Genomic DNA, 16597 nt, shown 5'->3' with positions numbered 1-16597 from the left:
GATTAAGGGCTACAGGCTACGTAAGTGAAGTTGAAAAGCCCATCAGCCATGATTAAATGGACTTGATGGGCTGAATGGCCTTGCTTCCACTCCTATGTCATATGGTCTTAAGTGGCACCATTCAAACAGTGTATGCCTGAGGGACCATTGTGTCCTCATGCGTGAATTGCAGAAAGCTAGTATGCAGGTAAGAAGGAATGCCACTGGAATTTTGGCAATCGTTTCCTAAAGGAGTATAGTATAAAAGTAAGTGTTCCTGAAACAGTATGAGGCATTTGTGCAACCATACTTGTAGTATTGTGTACAATTCTGGTCCCCTTTCTTGAAGAGAGATGTCATTGCATTGTTTTGGTGGAAGGTAATTAGATTTGATGCCTCATTTCTTCAACAGGTTCTTGTGTAAATTGGCAAATGCTGAGCTTGCTCTTTGCCATCCTCTGTCAAATTTCTTTGCTCCCTCTGTCAATGCAGATATATTTCAAGGTTATGCTCCTGTGATCGGTGAGGTTAACTACACCCTGTCACTCGTCGCTATAATAGATGTGGGCATGGTTTGAGTTTGATGGTTTCTAGAATACTCCTGTCTTAAGTTGATGGTCAACCCATAATCATCAAGCAGACTTCCTTTAAAGGCCATGCTCACAATGTGATACGAAGGCATGTCAGCAGAGTGATTCCTGTATCATCATCTCTGATACATTAACTGAGGATTTTAGTCAGCTCAGGTTGAGGAGTATTTCTTCAAGTTAGTTCCTAGCTTGCTCGATTCCCACGGGAGTTGAACGGCTGATGTCAGAGGCAGAGTGTGGGTTACACGCTAATTTGAGGATGTCATCAGTCGAAAGGCAGAATTTGGATCTGTGCAATAAACACAAAGGAGTTGGTCCTACTTTGGATTTGGGAGAATTAATGCACAGACTCACAGGCCTTTTCTCAGTAGTCCTGTAATACAGTGTATTGTCATTCTATCTGTGCTGTAGGCTGATACATCACAGTTTCATTCACACCCCCTCTTGATACATTTCTAATTCCAAAATTCCTCAGAGGAGGCAATATGATTTCTCGAGCGAGTTCAGGTAGTGGATAAATCTGTACTGTTTGGTCGGCTGCATGCAGAATATTTTCATCTTACCTCTTCTATTTAGACACGTTCTCTGGTATGGTGGCATGCAGCTGTTTTGAAACTGCTTCTGTTTTTCCAATCAGTGTAATTATCATATTGTGTATGAGCAATGCATGAGTAATGTCGCTCGTTGGATGATGAGTCCCAAGTAGATCAGAAATTATTTGAAGTCATTAGTTGAACAACTGCTGGCAGTGTACACTTCTAAGGCATTTGACGTTTAGAGAACTGATGTCTGTAAACGATGTACTTAATAGGGGGATATCATTTAGAATTAACCGTCTCTTGTTAAATTCTAGCTATTTTCTATCTTGTCGTTTAATGATATTTGAAAGCATAAACAAGCTTCTCTCAAAGTTTCCTGCTTTTTTAGCCAGAAAAATATAATTTTAAAAATCAGCAATGAACACAAACTTGAAAAGCCTTCATGTCTGAAACTGTATTTTCTTTTCCAGATTGTTGCTATGTGTTGTACTGATTGAGAGAGATGGATGTTCATGCGTTGCGCAAAGTGAGTGGTTCGTCAGACTCGGTTTCCACACTGAACAGTGAGGAGTTTGTCATTGTGCATCAGCAAGCAGAAGACTCCTCTTCAACCAATGGAGAGGAACAGCCAACACTAAAGGTAATCAGGAGTTTATTTTTTGTTTGAAGCTACGAGAATGGAATCTTGGTGCCTTTTAAAACCAAAGCTATTTGTTCCAATTTTCTTAAATCTCGCCTCTGTTGCTTAATTGGTCATCTATGCCTTGGCCATCTCTGAATTGATTGCTCCAATTCTTTCTTGACCGGCCCTGTACCGTCTTTATAATTCAAAGTTTGTCCAGACTTAGAATCATAGAGATGTACAGCACGGAAAAAGACCCTTCGGTACAACCCGTCCATGCTGATCAGATATCCCAACCCAATCCAGTCCCACCCGGCAGCTCGACACGTATAAAGCTTTCGCCTCTATCCTCACTGAATGCTTAAATTTAAAATTCCTCATCTTTGTGTTTAAATTCTTCCATGGCATGCAATTCCCTACTGTAGTCTCTTGCATCTCTTCACTCTCCCTTTATCTCCTCACTGTGAGCCAATTCTTTAGCTATCTGGATCTCAATGTCTGAAATCACCTTCAGTCAACCCCTTCGCCATCTCTCTCTCTCTCTCTCTCTCTCTCTGTCTTCTCTCTCTCTCTCTCTCTCTCTCTCACACACACACACACACACACACACACTTCCCCCTCCATCCTGACACTACCTCGTAATGTTCAAATATGATTTGCAGGAGAAAACTCAATAGTTATCAGAAAAGGAAATATTTACTGGACTTTCAGGGGAAATGTGTGGGAGCGGGTCTCAGTGAATTTCTCTTGCAGAGAACTTTAGGGCCAAATGGTCATCTTCTGTACTGTGACCATTTTACAATTGTAATGCTCTTTCACTTCACTAGTTCCCTTTCCTCATCACAATGTACCTTTTCACATTGCCCAAGCAACAGATTAAACAATTCAGTTTTGCTTAAAGCATCTATTTTGGCTAGCACTACCCTTTGATTATATATGTTCTAGATACATGATAAATGTAGTACTGAAGATATATGTGAGTAGTGCCATATTTCCTGTCGCATGCACATATGGAATTCAAAGAATCTGTGGCCCTAATTACCTTCCACGACTGTAAGTGCATGGAGATAGGCTCACTGATCCTGGAATGTGTGGTTTGCCTTATGAGGCAAGATTGGAGAAGCTAGATATGTTTCCACTTTGAGTTTAGAAGATTGAGAAGTGATTTGATTGAAGTCTATAAGATCCTGAATGGTCTTGATCAGGTTGGTTTGAAAAGAATATTTTCTCATGTGGATGAGTTGAAAATTGGGGCGCTGTTTTACAACTGAGAACAAGGGAGACTGTTTTAACTGTGTTAAAATTGAGGATTGTTATTTTAGGACTGAAATGAGGAAATGCTTTTTTATCAGATGGTCATACAACTTTGGGACTGTGCCTCAGAAAGTACCGGAGGTGAGTCATTGAATTATTTTAAGGTAGTAGTAAATAGTTTCTTGTTACGCAAGGCCATCTAAGCTTTTAGGGATAGCTGCGAATGTGGAATTTGGAACATAAACAGATTGACCTCCCTAATGGCAGTTAGGGTCTCTGTACAGCATGTGGACATGCGCGGATTCAAGAAGGTGGCTTCCCATCATGCTCTCAAGGTCAACTCAGAATGGGTAATAAATACTGGCCCAGCCAGTGATGCCCACCTCCTGTGATGAAGGAGAAAAGAAAATTATAAAGGAGTTTGGTTAGACTGCAATTGGAGTATTGGTCTCCTTATCTCAGGAAAGTTGTAAAGTTTGGTCTCCTTATCTCAGGAAAAGCATTATGTGCTTCTATGTCGTAAACGTATAACAAATGTATTATAAGGAGTGCATTGTAAGGTTGAGAGTGAAATGGTGAGGCGAATGGTTCAGTATTGTAAAATGGTTACAGTACAGCAGAAGACTATTTAGAGTCATAGAGATGTACAGCTTGGAAACAGACCCTTCGGTCCAACTCGTTCATGCCGACCAGATACCCCAACCCAATCTAGTCCCGCCTGCCAGCATCTGGCCCATATCCCTCCAAATGCTTCCTATTCATCTCCCCATCCAGCTGCCTTTTAAATGTTGCAATTGTACTAGCTTCCGCCACTTCCCCCGGCAGCTCATTCCACCCACGTACCACCCTCCATGAAAAGGTTGCCCCCTCGGGTCTCTCTTATATCTTTCCTGCCTGAAACTATGCCCTCTAATTCTGGACTTCCCCACCCCAGGGAAAAGACTGTTATCCTATCCATGCCCCTCATGATTTTATAAACCTCTATAAGGTCTGCCCTCAGCCTCACATGCTCCAGGGAAAACAGCCCCAGCCTATTCAACCTCTCCCTGTAGCTCAAATCCTCCAACCCTGGCAACATCATTGTAAATCTTTTCTGAACCCTTTCAAGTTTCACAACATCTTTCCAATAGGAAGGAGACCAGAATTGTATGCAATATTCCAACAGTGGCCTAACCAATGTCCTGTACAGCCATAACATGACCTCCCAACTCCTGTACTCAGAACTCTGACCAGTAAAGGAAAGCATACCAAACGCCTTTTTCATTATCCTATCTACCTGTGACTCCACTTTCAAGGAGCTATGAACCTGCACTCCAAGGTCTCTTTGTTCAGCAACACCCCCAGGACCTTACCATTAAGCGTATAGGTCCTGCTGAGATTTGCTTTTCAAAGTGCAGCATCTCGCATTTATCTAAATTAAACTCGGTCTGCCACTTCTCAGCCCATTGGCCCGTCTGATCAAGATCCTGTTATAATCTGAGGTGACCTTCTTTGCTGTCTACTACACCTCCAATTTTGGTGTCATCTGCAAACTTACTAACTAACTTATGCTGAAAGTACTGGAGGTGAGTCATTGAATTATTTTAAGGTAGTAATAAATAGTTTCTTGTTACGCAAGGCCATCTAAGTTATTAGGGATAGCTGCGAATGTGGAATTTGGAACATAAACAGATTGGCCTCCCTAATGGCAGTTAGGGTTTCTGTACATTTATATAAAATCATTTATATAAATGATGAAAAGTAATGGACCCAGCACCAATCCTTATGGCACTCACTGGTAACAGGCCTCCAGTGTGAAAAACAACCCTCCACCACCACCTGTATTCTACCTTTGAGCCAGTTCTGTATCCAAATGGCTAGTTCTCTCTGTATTCCATGAGATCTAACCTTGCTCAGCAGTCTACCATGGAGAACCTTGTCGAATGCCTTACTGAAGTCCATATAGATCACATCTACCGCTCTGCCCTCATCAGTCCTCTTTGCTACTTCTTCAAAAAACTCAATCAAGTATGTGAGACATGATTTCCCACACAAAGCCATGTTGACTATCCCTAATGAGTCCTTGCCTTTCCAAATACATGTACACCCTGTCCCTCAGGATTCCCTCCAACAACCTGCCCACCACCGACGTCAGGCTTTTGGCTGATTATGTCTCTGTCCTCTGCAACAGAAATAGACCTGTATCCAATCTTGGTCATTTCCACAAAAGTCAGCAAATATTTCCTCTTCAGATAACTGTCGAATTATTTCCTGAAAAGCATGTTTGAATATTAGGAGGCAGGGCTGGGGAAAGAGGGAGTGTGGGAAAAGAGGGACGGTGATTGGGCAAGATAGTTTCAGATTGGGTTCTGAGAGCCCCATACGCACTTTGTTTTTGGGATGGTGGGACTGTCCAATGAGGAGAGATTGGACAAACTGGACCTGTATTCTCTCATGTCTCAGAGGAAAAGTGGTGATTTCATTGAAACATATAAAATACTTAAGGGCGAGGCAGAGTAGATGCAGGCATCAGTGGGCACAGTTTAAAAATAAGGGAAATGTAAATTTGTACTGAAGTGAGAAATGAGTATGGTAGAGATTGATAGAGTTCTGATTGCCAATAATGTAAAGGGAATAGTGTAGATGAAAGGCATTGAACTATTTGTAGAACCATTATTGTATTAATTGGCTCTATGGACTGGATGGCATATTCCTGTTCCTCTGTTGGGGGCTGTTTTGTCGAGAATGTTGTCGATTGTCCTGCTGTAAAATTTGATCAGAGTTGTCAGAGCCGGTTATTGGATATGGTGGATTGTCCTGAAGCCGCCTCAGTGAGAAAGAAGCTCTGAACAAAAAGATTTCTGTTTTCAGCTTTGTGGTTGTAGAGCATCCGAACTGACAGGGAAGAGCATTAAGGAAGTGCTGTGTAATTGTGATACCAAGTTGAATTAACATGTCATCTTGAAGAGATATGCTGCACTTGAGTGCCCTCGTTGTTTGTGAAATTTGTAATCATTTTTGACTTCTGTGCACGTTAAATGTATTAGTAATGCTTTAGGTCCTCTGGTGAGAAGCTAAAACAATTGGAACTTCTCTTCAATGAATACATGTATTCTATGAAGGACTGAAGGGAACGTTAGTTGAGGGGGAAAAAACAAACACTCCTTGGATCAGCTTTAATTTAAAAATTTATTCAATAGATCAAAAAATAGCATCTTTGCAATTGCAAAGTCCATAGGGTACAGTTGAGGGTGGACAGGTGCAAGGTGTGTAAGCTAATCATGTGTCAGTTGTGATCCAATCTTCCATTAATCTATAATGACTCTTGTCATTTGTTAGCAGGCCAGGATGAGCTTGGGCGAGTGGAAATTTTAACTGCTTCGCTGGCAAGTTTTGTGGAACCATAGATAAAGCATTAAAAAGTTGCCATGTGACACTCAGCACTGGTGCTAGTAATTTGGTTATTTGTACCCTATTTCTCCTTCCCCATTGTCCTGGAAATATTTCCACTAAAGGAATTTGTCTTGTTCCTTTGTGAACATTAATAATGCACATGCTTCGGCACCCTTTCAAACAAATTTAGATTTTTGTTTCATGTCATCTTTGGAGCTTTTGCTGATTACCTTGAACCTGTGCCTCTGGTTAATGACCCTGTATCAACATTCTTTACGATTTCACATACCAAAATCAAATCTTCCCTGGACTTTATCTGCTTCAAGGTGTTTCTCTGGTCATGCCACTTGACTGAAGTCTGTTGTCTCTGGTATCCACTCTAGTAAGTTTCTCCACCCGATGAAAGGTCATCTCAACCTGAAATATTAACTGTTTCTTTTTATAGATTAGATTCCCTACAGTGTGGAAACAGGCCCTTCGGCCCAACTAGTCCACACCGATCCTCCGATGAGTAACCCACCCAGACCCATTTCCCTCTGACTAATGTACCAAACACTATGGGCAATTTAGCATGGCCAATTCACCTGCACATCTTACGGTGGGGCGAAACCGGAGCACCTGGAGGAAACCCACGCAGACATTGGGAGAATGTGCAAACTCCACACAGACAGTCGCCCGAGGCTGGAATCGAACCTGGCAGCAGTGCTAACCGCTGAGCCACCGTGCCACCCCATCTCTCTTGATTGTGCCTGGCTTGCTGACCTTTTCTCGTGTTCATTTGTAGATTTCTTGTATCCATAGTACTGATATTTTGCTTCTGTGTTGTCTTTAATAAATCCTTGCTGGCGTTCATTTACTGAGTACCAGTTATTTTTCTCTGGATTGTTATCTCTAAATTTCTGGGAGGCTGATGGGCACACAGTTGCCATGTTTGATTTCTCTGTTTGAACAAACAAAGATGTAAAATTTGCAGTTCTCCAGAGCTCTGGCACCACTTTCTTAATGTAGGGTTGATTGGTAAATTGATCAGAGCCTCCCCTGTTTCCACCTTTACTTTGCTTAGCAACCTAGGAGGCATCCCATATGGACTGGGTCATTTTTCTATCTTAAGCACTGCAAACCTTCTTTATAACCTGTCTTTCAATTTTTATCCTATCAAATTTTTGTCAGTTCACGTTATTTTACTGTTACATTGGCAGCCTTCTGGTCTTTCGTGAAGATGGCGCAAAGTACTCATTTAGTAACTTACACATACTCTTAACCTTTATAAATTTTCTCCTTTTTGGTGTCTAATTGGACCTTTGACTATATTCTAATATTTCGATGTTCATTAAAGACTTTTGTCTTCCTTTATATGTTGCCGGTTAGGTATTCTTATACCCAGTCTCCTATTCTTAATTCCTGTTTTATTTAATCCTGTACTTTTTCTATTTGGCTTAATTATAACTTATTAACTCAACATTTAACACACATCTTATTATGTTTCAATTTAATCTCAATATCTGTATGCATTCAGAGAACTGTAGCTTTGGATGCTCATTCTTTGCCCTTTAGGGGAATATATTTGCAATTCAACTGTCTCTAAAGGCCTTTATCATTTTGCGCAATAACTAATTTATCTGCCAGTCTCTAATTCCAGTCCAGGCTTTGTGGTTGTCGATATCGTAATAAGACCTTTAGGACTGAGATGCAGGGAAATTTCATCACCAAATTGTCAATTGACTTTTGAAACAAGCTATAATCATTGGTTATAGTGTGTGCTGCACTGAATTACAGTACTTACTAAAAAAACTATTTCATTTTGATCTTGTTAAATGAGTGAGCCTGTTGAGATGTTCATAATAAGCTGAAGGGAATGTTATTTTTATCTAAGTTTTTTTTTCAACAAAATGTTGGGTGGACCTGAGCCACTAGTGCCATGAGAACTGAATTCAGTCTGAATTACAGTTACAGTGGTGCATTCATACTGCATGAATAGTAGTTGATGCAGAGGCCTCTATACTTCAGGTATTACCTATAAGCCTGAATGAAGTCTCCTTAAGCTTGACAGTCATGAAGCCTTCAGAATTTTATGCATAATCCATATCTGCTATTTCATAGCTGTTTTAAATTAATATATAATACAAGCGATGAAAATCTGCTTATTACTTATTGTTCAGTTTGAATATTCTGGATGACATAGAGAACAGAAAGTGCTGGAGAAACTCAGCAGGTCTGGCAGCATCTGTGGAGTGAGCAAGAGTTAGCTTTTTAGAACTGGGCAAGGTTAGTCATATCATTGAGGTTTTCAGCACAGCGATGACGGGGCAAGGGTCAAAAAGCAAATCCGTGATCAACAGAAACGTTAGTCCTCCAAAATCAAAGGAAATGGAGACAGAGAATGAAAAGAAACAAAGAAACAAAAGGTGTGCCTGGAGCAGGTGTGCTGCTGACTTGAAGGCAAAGATTATTGTCAGAAGTACAGTAGTTGAACTCAATGCTGAGTCCAGAGTTTGTAATTGAATGATATGGTGCTGTTCTTGTAGCTTGCGCCAAATTTCATTGGAACAGGTAGACCTTAAATTGTATTGGTTGATTCAAAACATCTTAGCACAAGAAAATGTTTTTGAATTATCAGCAGTCGACACCTAAGAATTATGGTAAAGGGTTAAGCATACAACATGCCTTCACGATTGGTTTTATAATCAGTGTTCAGAATTTGCAGTATGTTAGATTTCGTACTATGTGTTAAAAGAAGTATCTGGGGCTTTACCTTGTTTAAAGCGCGAGAGTACCAGTTTTAGTGATGAGTACAAAGATGTGCCAGGTCCATTATCCACTTCAGCGCTGTGGCGCAGTTGTCAAATGAAGCAGCTTGTTGTCAGTGTAAATTATGAGATTGTCATTTGTGCAGGTAAGTGCCAATTTGAGTTAAGTGCTGAGTTTTTCCTTTGAATTTCCAGTTATGGAAACCTTTTAACTGAAAACAAGCTGTCAACTTTTAAGTCGAATTAGAGACCTTGCGATTGGTAGTGACTGAATAATCGCACAATGAATTACAATTTGCCAGTGTTTGTGGAATGAGTGTTTTACAGAAATGTGTTATTTTGTGTTCACTGCCCACAGATAGCTTGCAATGGAAGTGAGCAGCAGCTAAAGAAGGCACTGGAGGAAGGCCAGAGAGATGAAATGATGGCCGGGGCAGGAGATGAGGAGGGATACAGAAGCCTGATGACACGTGAAGCATCTTTGAAACAGAAACCTCTGCATTTAATTTTAACCTCCTCTGCAGAAGAAGGTAAAGGAATAATTATTGGCATGCACCTATAGCAATTATAGTTCCTGCTGCTAGTACGTGGGAATTAACTGTACATATTCTGATAATATACAAGGAACAGTATGCTCTATACATTATTTAGGCTACTTTTTCATAAGATGTTGGTCTTTTACACTGGTGAGAGTAAGTATGGTATTGTGAAATCAAGAAGTTATCCAGCACACAGTTTGACCACCATGAATATTTCTCAATCCTGCATCAATTTGGTCCATAGTACTTAGGTTGAAAATATAATGTTGTACTCCAGCTGCTGTGAAAATTTTAATTAACCATTTAATTCATTTTACTCTCCCGTCCCTAATGATTCATGTCTTTGAGCGATGCAAGCACGTTGTCGTCTTGCTCATTTTGTACGAGGTATCGTGTCCTACCCCTTTTATGGAAAGTGCACCGGTGTGACGAGGAAATACACTGTACAGCTTTGACTTCAGCACGGGATGGCCAAATGTGGTCACTGTCATCTGATTTCCTTCCTTCGCCCCCTTCTTCCCCCCCTCCTCCCCGAGCATTATTTGCATTCATGCTTCATCAGCGAGGAGAGTGAGTCTGCTTCCTGAAACAAGACAGCACTTGGCTTAACCACTGCAAGGTTTTAATACTGAGTCAACTCCCTTCTTGAAGCTCAGATAAATTATCTTGATTAGAGTTCTGTGCCATCTGATCAGGTATCTAACCAATTGAATCTGCCCTCAGCATTTTCACTGCTTTTTCACTGTATTACATTTTCACTGTATTACATACAGATAGCAAAAATATGATCCTAAGACTATCACATACATTTTCAGTGGCTGTTCTGGTCATTTCAGCTTTTGTCCCCCTAAAGGATGTCTACGTATGTATTTTCGCAGTTGTATTTTAAAGCTGGCTACTGACTGCTTTCACCAGACATGAGAATAGTGGAAATGCTCAGCAGATAGCTTGATCAGCTGTGATACCATTATGAAATTAGGCAGCATCCTTTAATTTATTATAAAATACAAGGCGTTAGCTTTCATTACAGAATATTGATTTAGGAGCAAAAATAAAAAGGAAGAACTTGCGGCTGTACAGGGCATTGGTTAGTCCACTTCTGGAATATTGTGTGCAATTCTGGTCTCCCTTCCATAGGAAGGATATTGTGAAACTTGAAAGGTTTCAGAAAAGATTTACAAGGATGTTGGAGGGTTTGAGCTAAAGGGAGAGGCTGAATAGGCTGGGGCTGTTTTCCCTGGAGCGTTAGAAGTTGAGGGGTGACCTTATGGAGGTTTATCAAATCATGAGGGACATGGAAAGGCTAAACAGTCAAGGTCTTTTCCCTGGGTCGGGAGTCCAGAACTAGAGGGCACAGGTTTAGGAAGAGAGGAGAAAGATTTAAAAGGGACCTAAGGGGTAACTTTTTCACGCAGAGGGTGGTACATGTATGGAATGAGCTGCCAGAGGAAGCGTTGGAGGCTGGTACAATTACAGCATTTAAAAGGAATCTGGATGGGTGTATGAGGAGGAAGGGTTTGGAGGGATATGGGCCAAGTGCTGGCAAATGGGACTAGATTAATTTAGGATATCTGGTTGGCCTGGATGAGTTGGACTGAAGGGTCTGTTTCTGTGCTGTACATCTCTATGACTCTATAACAGATGGAAATTTGAAACAAAAACAAACTGCTGGAGAAACTCAGCATGTTTGCCAACATCCATAGAGAGAGAGAGAGAAAAACAGAGTGAATGTTTTGAGTTCAGTGCCCCTTCATCAGAACTGATTATTGATATTTTTGATTTAGGTGTCTTCAGTGAATTTGTTCAAAACTGTTGCTGTTTGTTATGAAAAAGATCCAAAATGAATGATACGTACTTGAATGAAGAGTTGTTGATTTGGACAGGGATGGTGTTAAAAAGGCTACTGTTATTGTCTGTTGCATTTTCATTTTCCTGAAGTGGTCATATCATTTTCCTTGACACCCACCCCTCATCTTGTCTTTCATTCCTAAATGGTGTTTTTTCCATCCTTCCAAAGTACAGAACCAGAATCAACAAATGATAGAGATTGATGTCCAAATCAGAGTCTTGTGTGATCTGAAAAGGAAATACGATGTGATGGTACCACAAATTTGCTTCCCTTGTCCTCCTTGGTGATGGCAATCTCATGAAGATAAATGCACTGTTTGATGAAGATTGAGTTTCTGAAATGTCCTAAGTAGTCAATGTTGGTTTCAGTGTTGGTGCTTCTGATATTCACTATTTGTTAGTGACTTAGATTGCAAGAAAAAGAGCCACAAATACAAGCTTAACAATGATACAGAGGTTGGTAGTATTGTAACCAGTGTAGATGGAGGCATAAAATTACAAAGCGAGACTAAGTGAATGGGAAAATGTGGCTGGTAGCTTTCAATGCAGACAGGTGTGAATACATTGCTTTGGACTTCAAAAGAAAGGACAGGTCACTTTCTAAATGGTGAAAGGTTAAAACCTTAGAGGCCCAAGGCACTTGGAAGTCTGAGTGACTAATCATTAAAACATTTTGAACAGATACAAGAATAATCAAGAAGACTCATGGGATACTGGACTTCGTACAACATACAGGACTAGAATATAAAGGATTTGAATTTGCCAGCTACACAAAGCCTTAATTAGACCACCTCTGGAATTGTGTTTAATTCTCGTCATAGCACCTTAGGAAGAATATATATTAGCCTTGGAAGGAAATGGAGTGTAGGTTTATTAGAATGATACCAAGTGCTACATTTTGAGGTAGGATTACACTGACTAGCATTGTATCCCTTGGAATTTAGAAGATTTGAGGTTAGTTGTTCAAAGTTTTGAAGATATTAAGGGGAGCTCAATGTGGAGGAAAACAGTTTCTGCAGTTGGACAGCCTAAGACTAAGGAACACAGCCACAAACCTAGATGTAGACCTTTTAGGAATTAAGTTAGGAAACAATTGCACATCCAAAAAGCAAAAGATATCTGGAGTACTCCTGCAAACTTCAGTTATCCCTGAGATAGGGATGAAAGATGACTGGGGATATGCAGGAATGTAGAGTTGAGGTTATTAAGGAAATAATTGCTGAACACAATCAGAGTCAAAATGGTTTTGTGAAAGGTATATTAAGTTGCACAAATTTGCTAGAGTTCTTTGTGGATGTAACAAGCAGAGTTGGTTAATAAAAAAAAAAGGCTTTCCAATAAGCACTCATAAGGTACCGTATAATGAGGATAATGTGTTAGCATGGATTGAGGATTGACTAACACAGAAAACAAAGAGTCAGGATTAATAGTGCCTTTTCAGTTTGGAAACACGTAATTTGGAATCGTAAGAGTGCAGAAAGAGGCCATTCAACCCACCAAGTTTGTACTGATTCTCCGAAGTGCATCCCACCCAGACACAGTCCCAGGCCCCCTACTTTATCCCCATGATCCTGCATTTCCCATGGCTAATCCACATGGCCTGCACATTCCTGGCACACAATAGGGTGAATTAGCATTGCCAATCCACCTAACTTGCACATCTTTGGACTTGTGGAGTGTCACAGGATCAGTCCTGAGCCTCAGTTTATGTTGAAGAGTGTGGTCCTGGAAAAGCATAACTGGTCAGGCAGCATCCAAGGAGCAGGGCAGTCGATGTTTCGAGCATAAGCTTTTCATCAGGGAGAGCTACTGATGAAGAGCTAATGCTCGAAATGTCTGTTCTCCTGCTGCTCGGATGTTGCTTGACTGTCTGTGCTTTTCCAGCATCACACTCTTTGACTCATCTCCAGCATCTGCAGTCATCTCTTTCTCCTCAATTGTTTATAGTCAACGTTAATGCCTTGGAGGGGTTGGGGAGGGGTGGGTGCAGAGTGTCATATACACAAATATACTTACAATATAGACATTGCTATTGCGATGAGAGTGCAAGGATGCAGAAATGAGCTGAGAGACTGGGCACAAACTTGGCAGATGGATTTTAATGTAGGAAAGTGTGAGGTCATGAACTTTGGGAGGAAGAATCTAAAGTCAGACTGTTGAGTAAATGGAGAGAAATTCCAGCATAGAGCAGTGCAGAGGCTTCTGGGTGTTCTTGTGCATCAAACACAGTAAGTTAGCACAGGTAAGAGCAAATGTCTGTCCTCAGCATGCGGCAGTGTTCCAGTCAATCATAGTGCCAACTGGAGGAGCAACATCTCACCTTAAGACTAGGCACTTTACAGCCTTCCGGACTTAATATCGAACACCTTCAAATTGTGAACTATTTCTTCCTTGATCTTTTAACTTGTTACATTCTGCTATCACGTCTCCTCTTCCTTCCCCTCACTAAGGCGACTATCTGTCCTTTCAAGTCTGGCAGGCGACACACCATTGTTCTGCCATTCTCACATTGTGATCACTTAATCTGAACTTTCAGCATCTTTTCTCCACCAGCACCCTGCACCGACTACCCTCCCACCCCAAACTATAGCAAAAATGCTGTCTCCTCCACACTTCACTTTAGCTCTGATGAAGGGTCATCCAGATTTGAAACATTAGCTTGCTGTCTGTCCGTGGATGCTATCTGACCTGCTGTGATCTCTGCTCTTGGGGGGGGTTTAAACTAACTCTGCAGGGGCATGGGAACCCAGACTGTAGCTTTAGGGTGCAGGACCTGGAATGTAGGGAGGTTAGGAACATGGCATCAATTTCAAAGGAGGGTGCCTGTAAACAGGAAAGTGGTTTGAAGTGTGTATACTTCAATGCAAGAAGTATACGAAATAAGGTAGGTGAACTTGCAGCGTGGGTTGGTACCTGGGACTTCGATGTTGTGGCTATTACGGAGACATGGGTAGAACAGGGACAGGATTGGCTGTTGCAGGTTCCAGGGTTTAAATGTTTTAGTAGGGTCAGAGGTGGGGGTAAAAGAGGGGGAGGTGTGGCATTGCTTGTCAAAGATAGTATTACAGCTGTGGAAAGGACGATGGATGAAGACTCGCCATCTGAGGTAGTTTGGGCTGAGGTTAGGAATAGGAAAGGTGAGCTCACCCTGTTAGGAGTTTTTTACAGGCCTCCTAATAGTCCTAGAAACATAGAAGAAAGGATTGCGAAGATGATTCAAGAGAAGAGTGAAAGTAATAGGGTGGTTGTTATGGGGGACTTTAACTTTCCTGATATTAATTGAGAAAGCTATAGCTCAAGTTCGTTAGATGGGTCAGTGTTTGTCCAATGTGTGCAGGAGGGTTTCCTGACACAATATGTAGATAGGCCAACAAGAGGTGAGGCCATACTGGATTTGGTTCTGGGTAATGAACCAGGCAAGGTGTTAGAATTAGAGGTAGGTGAGCACTTTGGGGACAGTGACCACAATTCGGTGACCTTTACTCTAGTGATGGAGAGGGATAAGTGTGCACTACAGGGCAAGAGTTATAGATGGGGGCAGGGAAATTATGATGCTGTGAGGCATGACTTAGGATGTGTGGCCTGGAAAAGTAAGCTTCAAGGCAAGGGTATAATTGATATGTGGAGCTTGTTCAAGGAGCAACTATTGAGTGTCCTTGATAAGTATGTGCCCGTCAGGCAGGGAGGAAAGGGTCGTGTGAGGGAGCCGTGGTTTAATAAGGAATTGGAATCCCTTGTTAAATGGAAGAGGGCGGCCTATGTAAAGATGAGGCGTGAAGGTTCAATTGGGGCGATTGAGAGATATAAGGTAGCCAGGAAGGACCTGAAGAGAGAGCTAAGAGCAGCAAGGAGGGGACATGAAAGGTCCTTAGTTGGTAGGATTAGGGAAAACCCTAAAGCTTTCTATAGGTATGTCAGGAATAAAAGAATGACTAGGGTAGGAATAGGTCCAGTCAAGGATAGTAGTGGGAAGTTGCGTGTGGAGGCTGAAGAGATTGGGGAGACACTGAATGAATACTTTTCGTCAGTATTCAATCAGGAACAGGACATTGTTGTCAATGTGAGTACTGAGTCACAATTAAGTAGAATGGATGGCTTTGAGGTATGTAGAGAAGAGGTGTTGGAAATTCTGGAAAGGGTGAAAATAGATAAGTCCCCTGGGCCTGATGGCATTTATCCTGGGATTCTCTGGGAAGCAAGGGAGGAGATTGCAGAGCCATTGGCCTTGATTTTTATGTCCTCGTTGTCTACAGGAGTAGTGCCAGAAGATTGGAGGCTAGCAAATGTGGTTCCCTTGTTCAAGAAGGGGAGTAGGGATAACCCTAGTAACTATAGGCCGGTGAGTCTCACTTCTGTTGTGGGCAAAATCTTAGAGAGAATTGTAAGGGATAGGATTTATGAACATCTGGATAGGAATAATGTGATCAAGGATAGTCAGCATGGTTTTGTGAAGGGCAGGTCGTGCCTCACAAACCTTATTGAATTCTTTGAGAAGGTGACTAAGGAGGTGGACGAGGGGAAAGCAGTAGATGTGGTGTATATGGATTTTAGTAAGGCGTTTAATAAGGTTCCCCATGGTAGACTACTGCAAAAAATACGGAGGTATGGCATTGAGGGTGAGTTGGAGGTTTGGATTAGGAGTTGGCTGGCTGGAAGAAGACAGAGGGTAGTAGTTGATGGCAAAGGTTCATCTTGGAGTGCCGTCACTAGCGGTGTTCCGCAAGGATCTGTTTTGGGACCATTGCTGTTTGTCATTTTTATAAATGACCTGGAGGAGGGGTTAGAAGGTTGGGTGAGTAAGTTTGCGGATGATACGAAAGTCGGATGAGTTGTAGACAGCGAGGAAGGATGTGGCAGGTTACAGCAGGATATAGATAAGCTGCAGAACTGGGCAGAAAGGTGGCAAATGGAGTTCAATGTAGCTAAGTGTGAGGTGATTCACTTTGGTAAGAGTAATAAAAAGATGGGGTACTGGGCTAACGGTCGGATACTTGGTAGTGTGGATGAGCAGAGGGATCTTGGTGTCCATGTACACAAATCTTTGAAAGTTGCCACCCAGGTAAATAGTGCGGTGAAGAAGGCATATGGCGTACTGGCTTTTATTGGT

At 41.6% G+C, this 16597-nt stretch overlaps 1 protein-coding gene across 2 annotated transcripts in view; it reads left to right on the top strand.

The window, feature by feature from the left end:
• Positions 1-16597, top strand: part of LOC122554081 (rab GTPase-activating protein 1-like) — a 496968-nt gene that overhangs the window by 35129 nt on the left and 445242 nt on the right. For both annotated transcript variants that reach the window (XM_087990933.1, XM_087990934.1), the window contains exons 2-3: positions 1579-1748; positions 9462-9633. In XM_087990933.1, coding sequence (XP_087847059.1) covers positions 1611-1748; positions 9462-9633 — 310 coding nt within the window. In that variant the 5' untranslated portion in view covers positions 1579-1610. The remainder of the gene's footprint in view (positions 1-1578; positions 1749-9461; positions 9634-16597) is intronic.

The sequence above is a fragment of the Chiloscyllium plagiosum genome, unplaced genomic scaffold (assembly GCF_037043375.1).
Source record: "Chiloscyllium plagiosum isolate Xiang-an unplaced genomic scaffold, Cpla_swu_hap1 HiC_scaffold_9, whole genome shotgun sequence".
Taxonomy (NCBI): Eukaryota; Metazoa; Chordata; class Chondrichthyes; order Orectolobiformes; family Hemiscylliidae; genus Chiloscyllium; species Chiloscyllium plagiosum.
The sequence above is the reverse complement of the archived record's forward strand: the minus strand, read 5'-3'. Positions and strand labels throughout refer to the sequence as shown.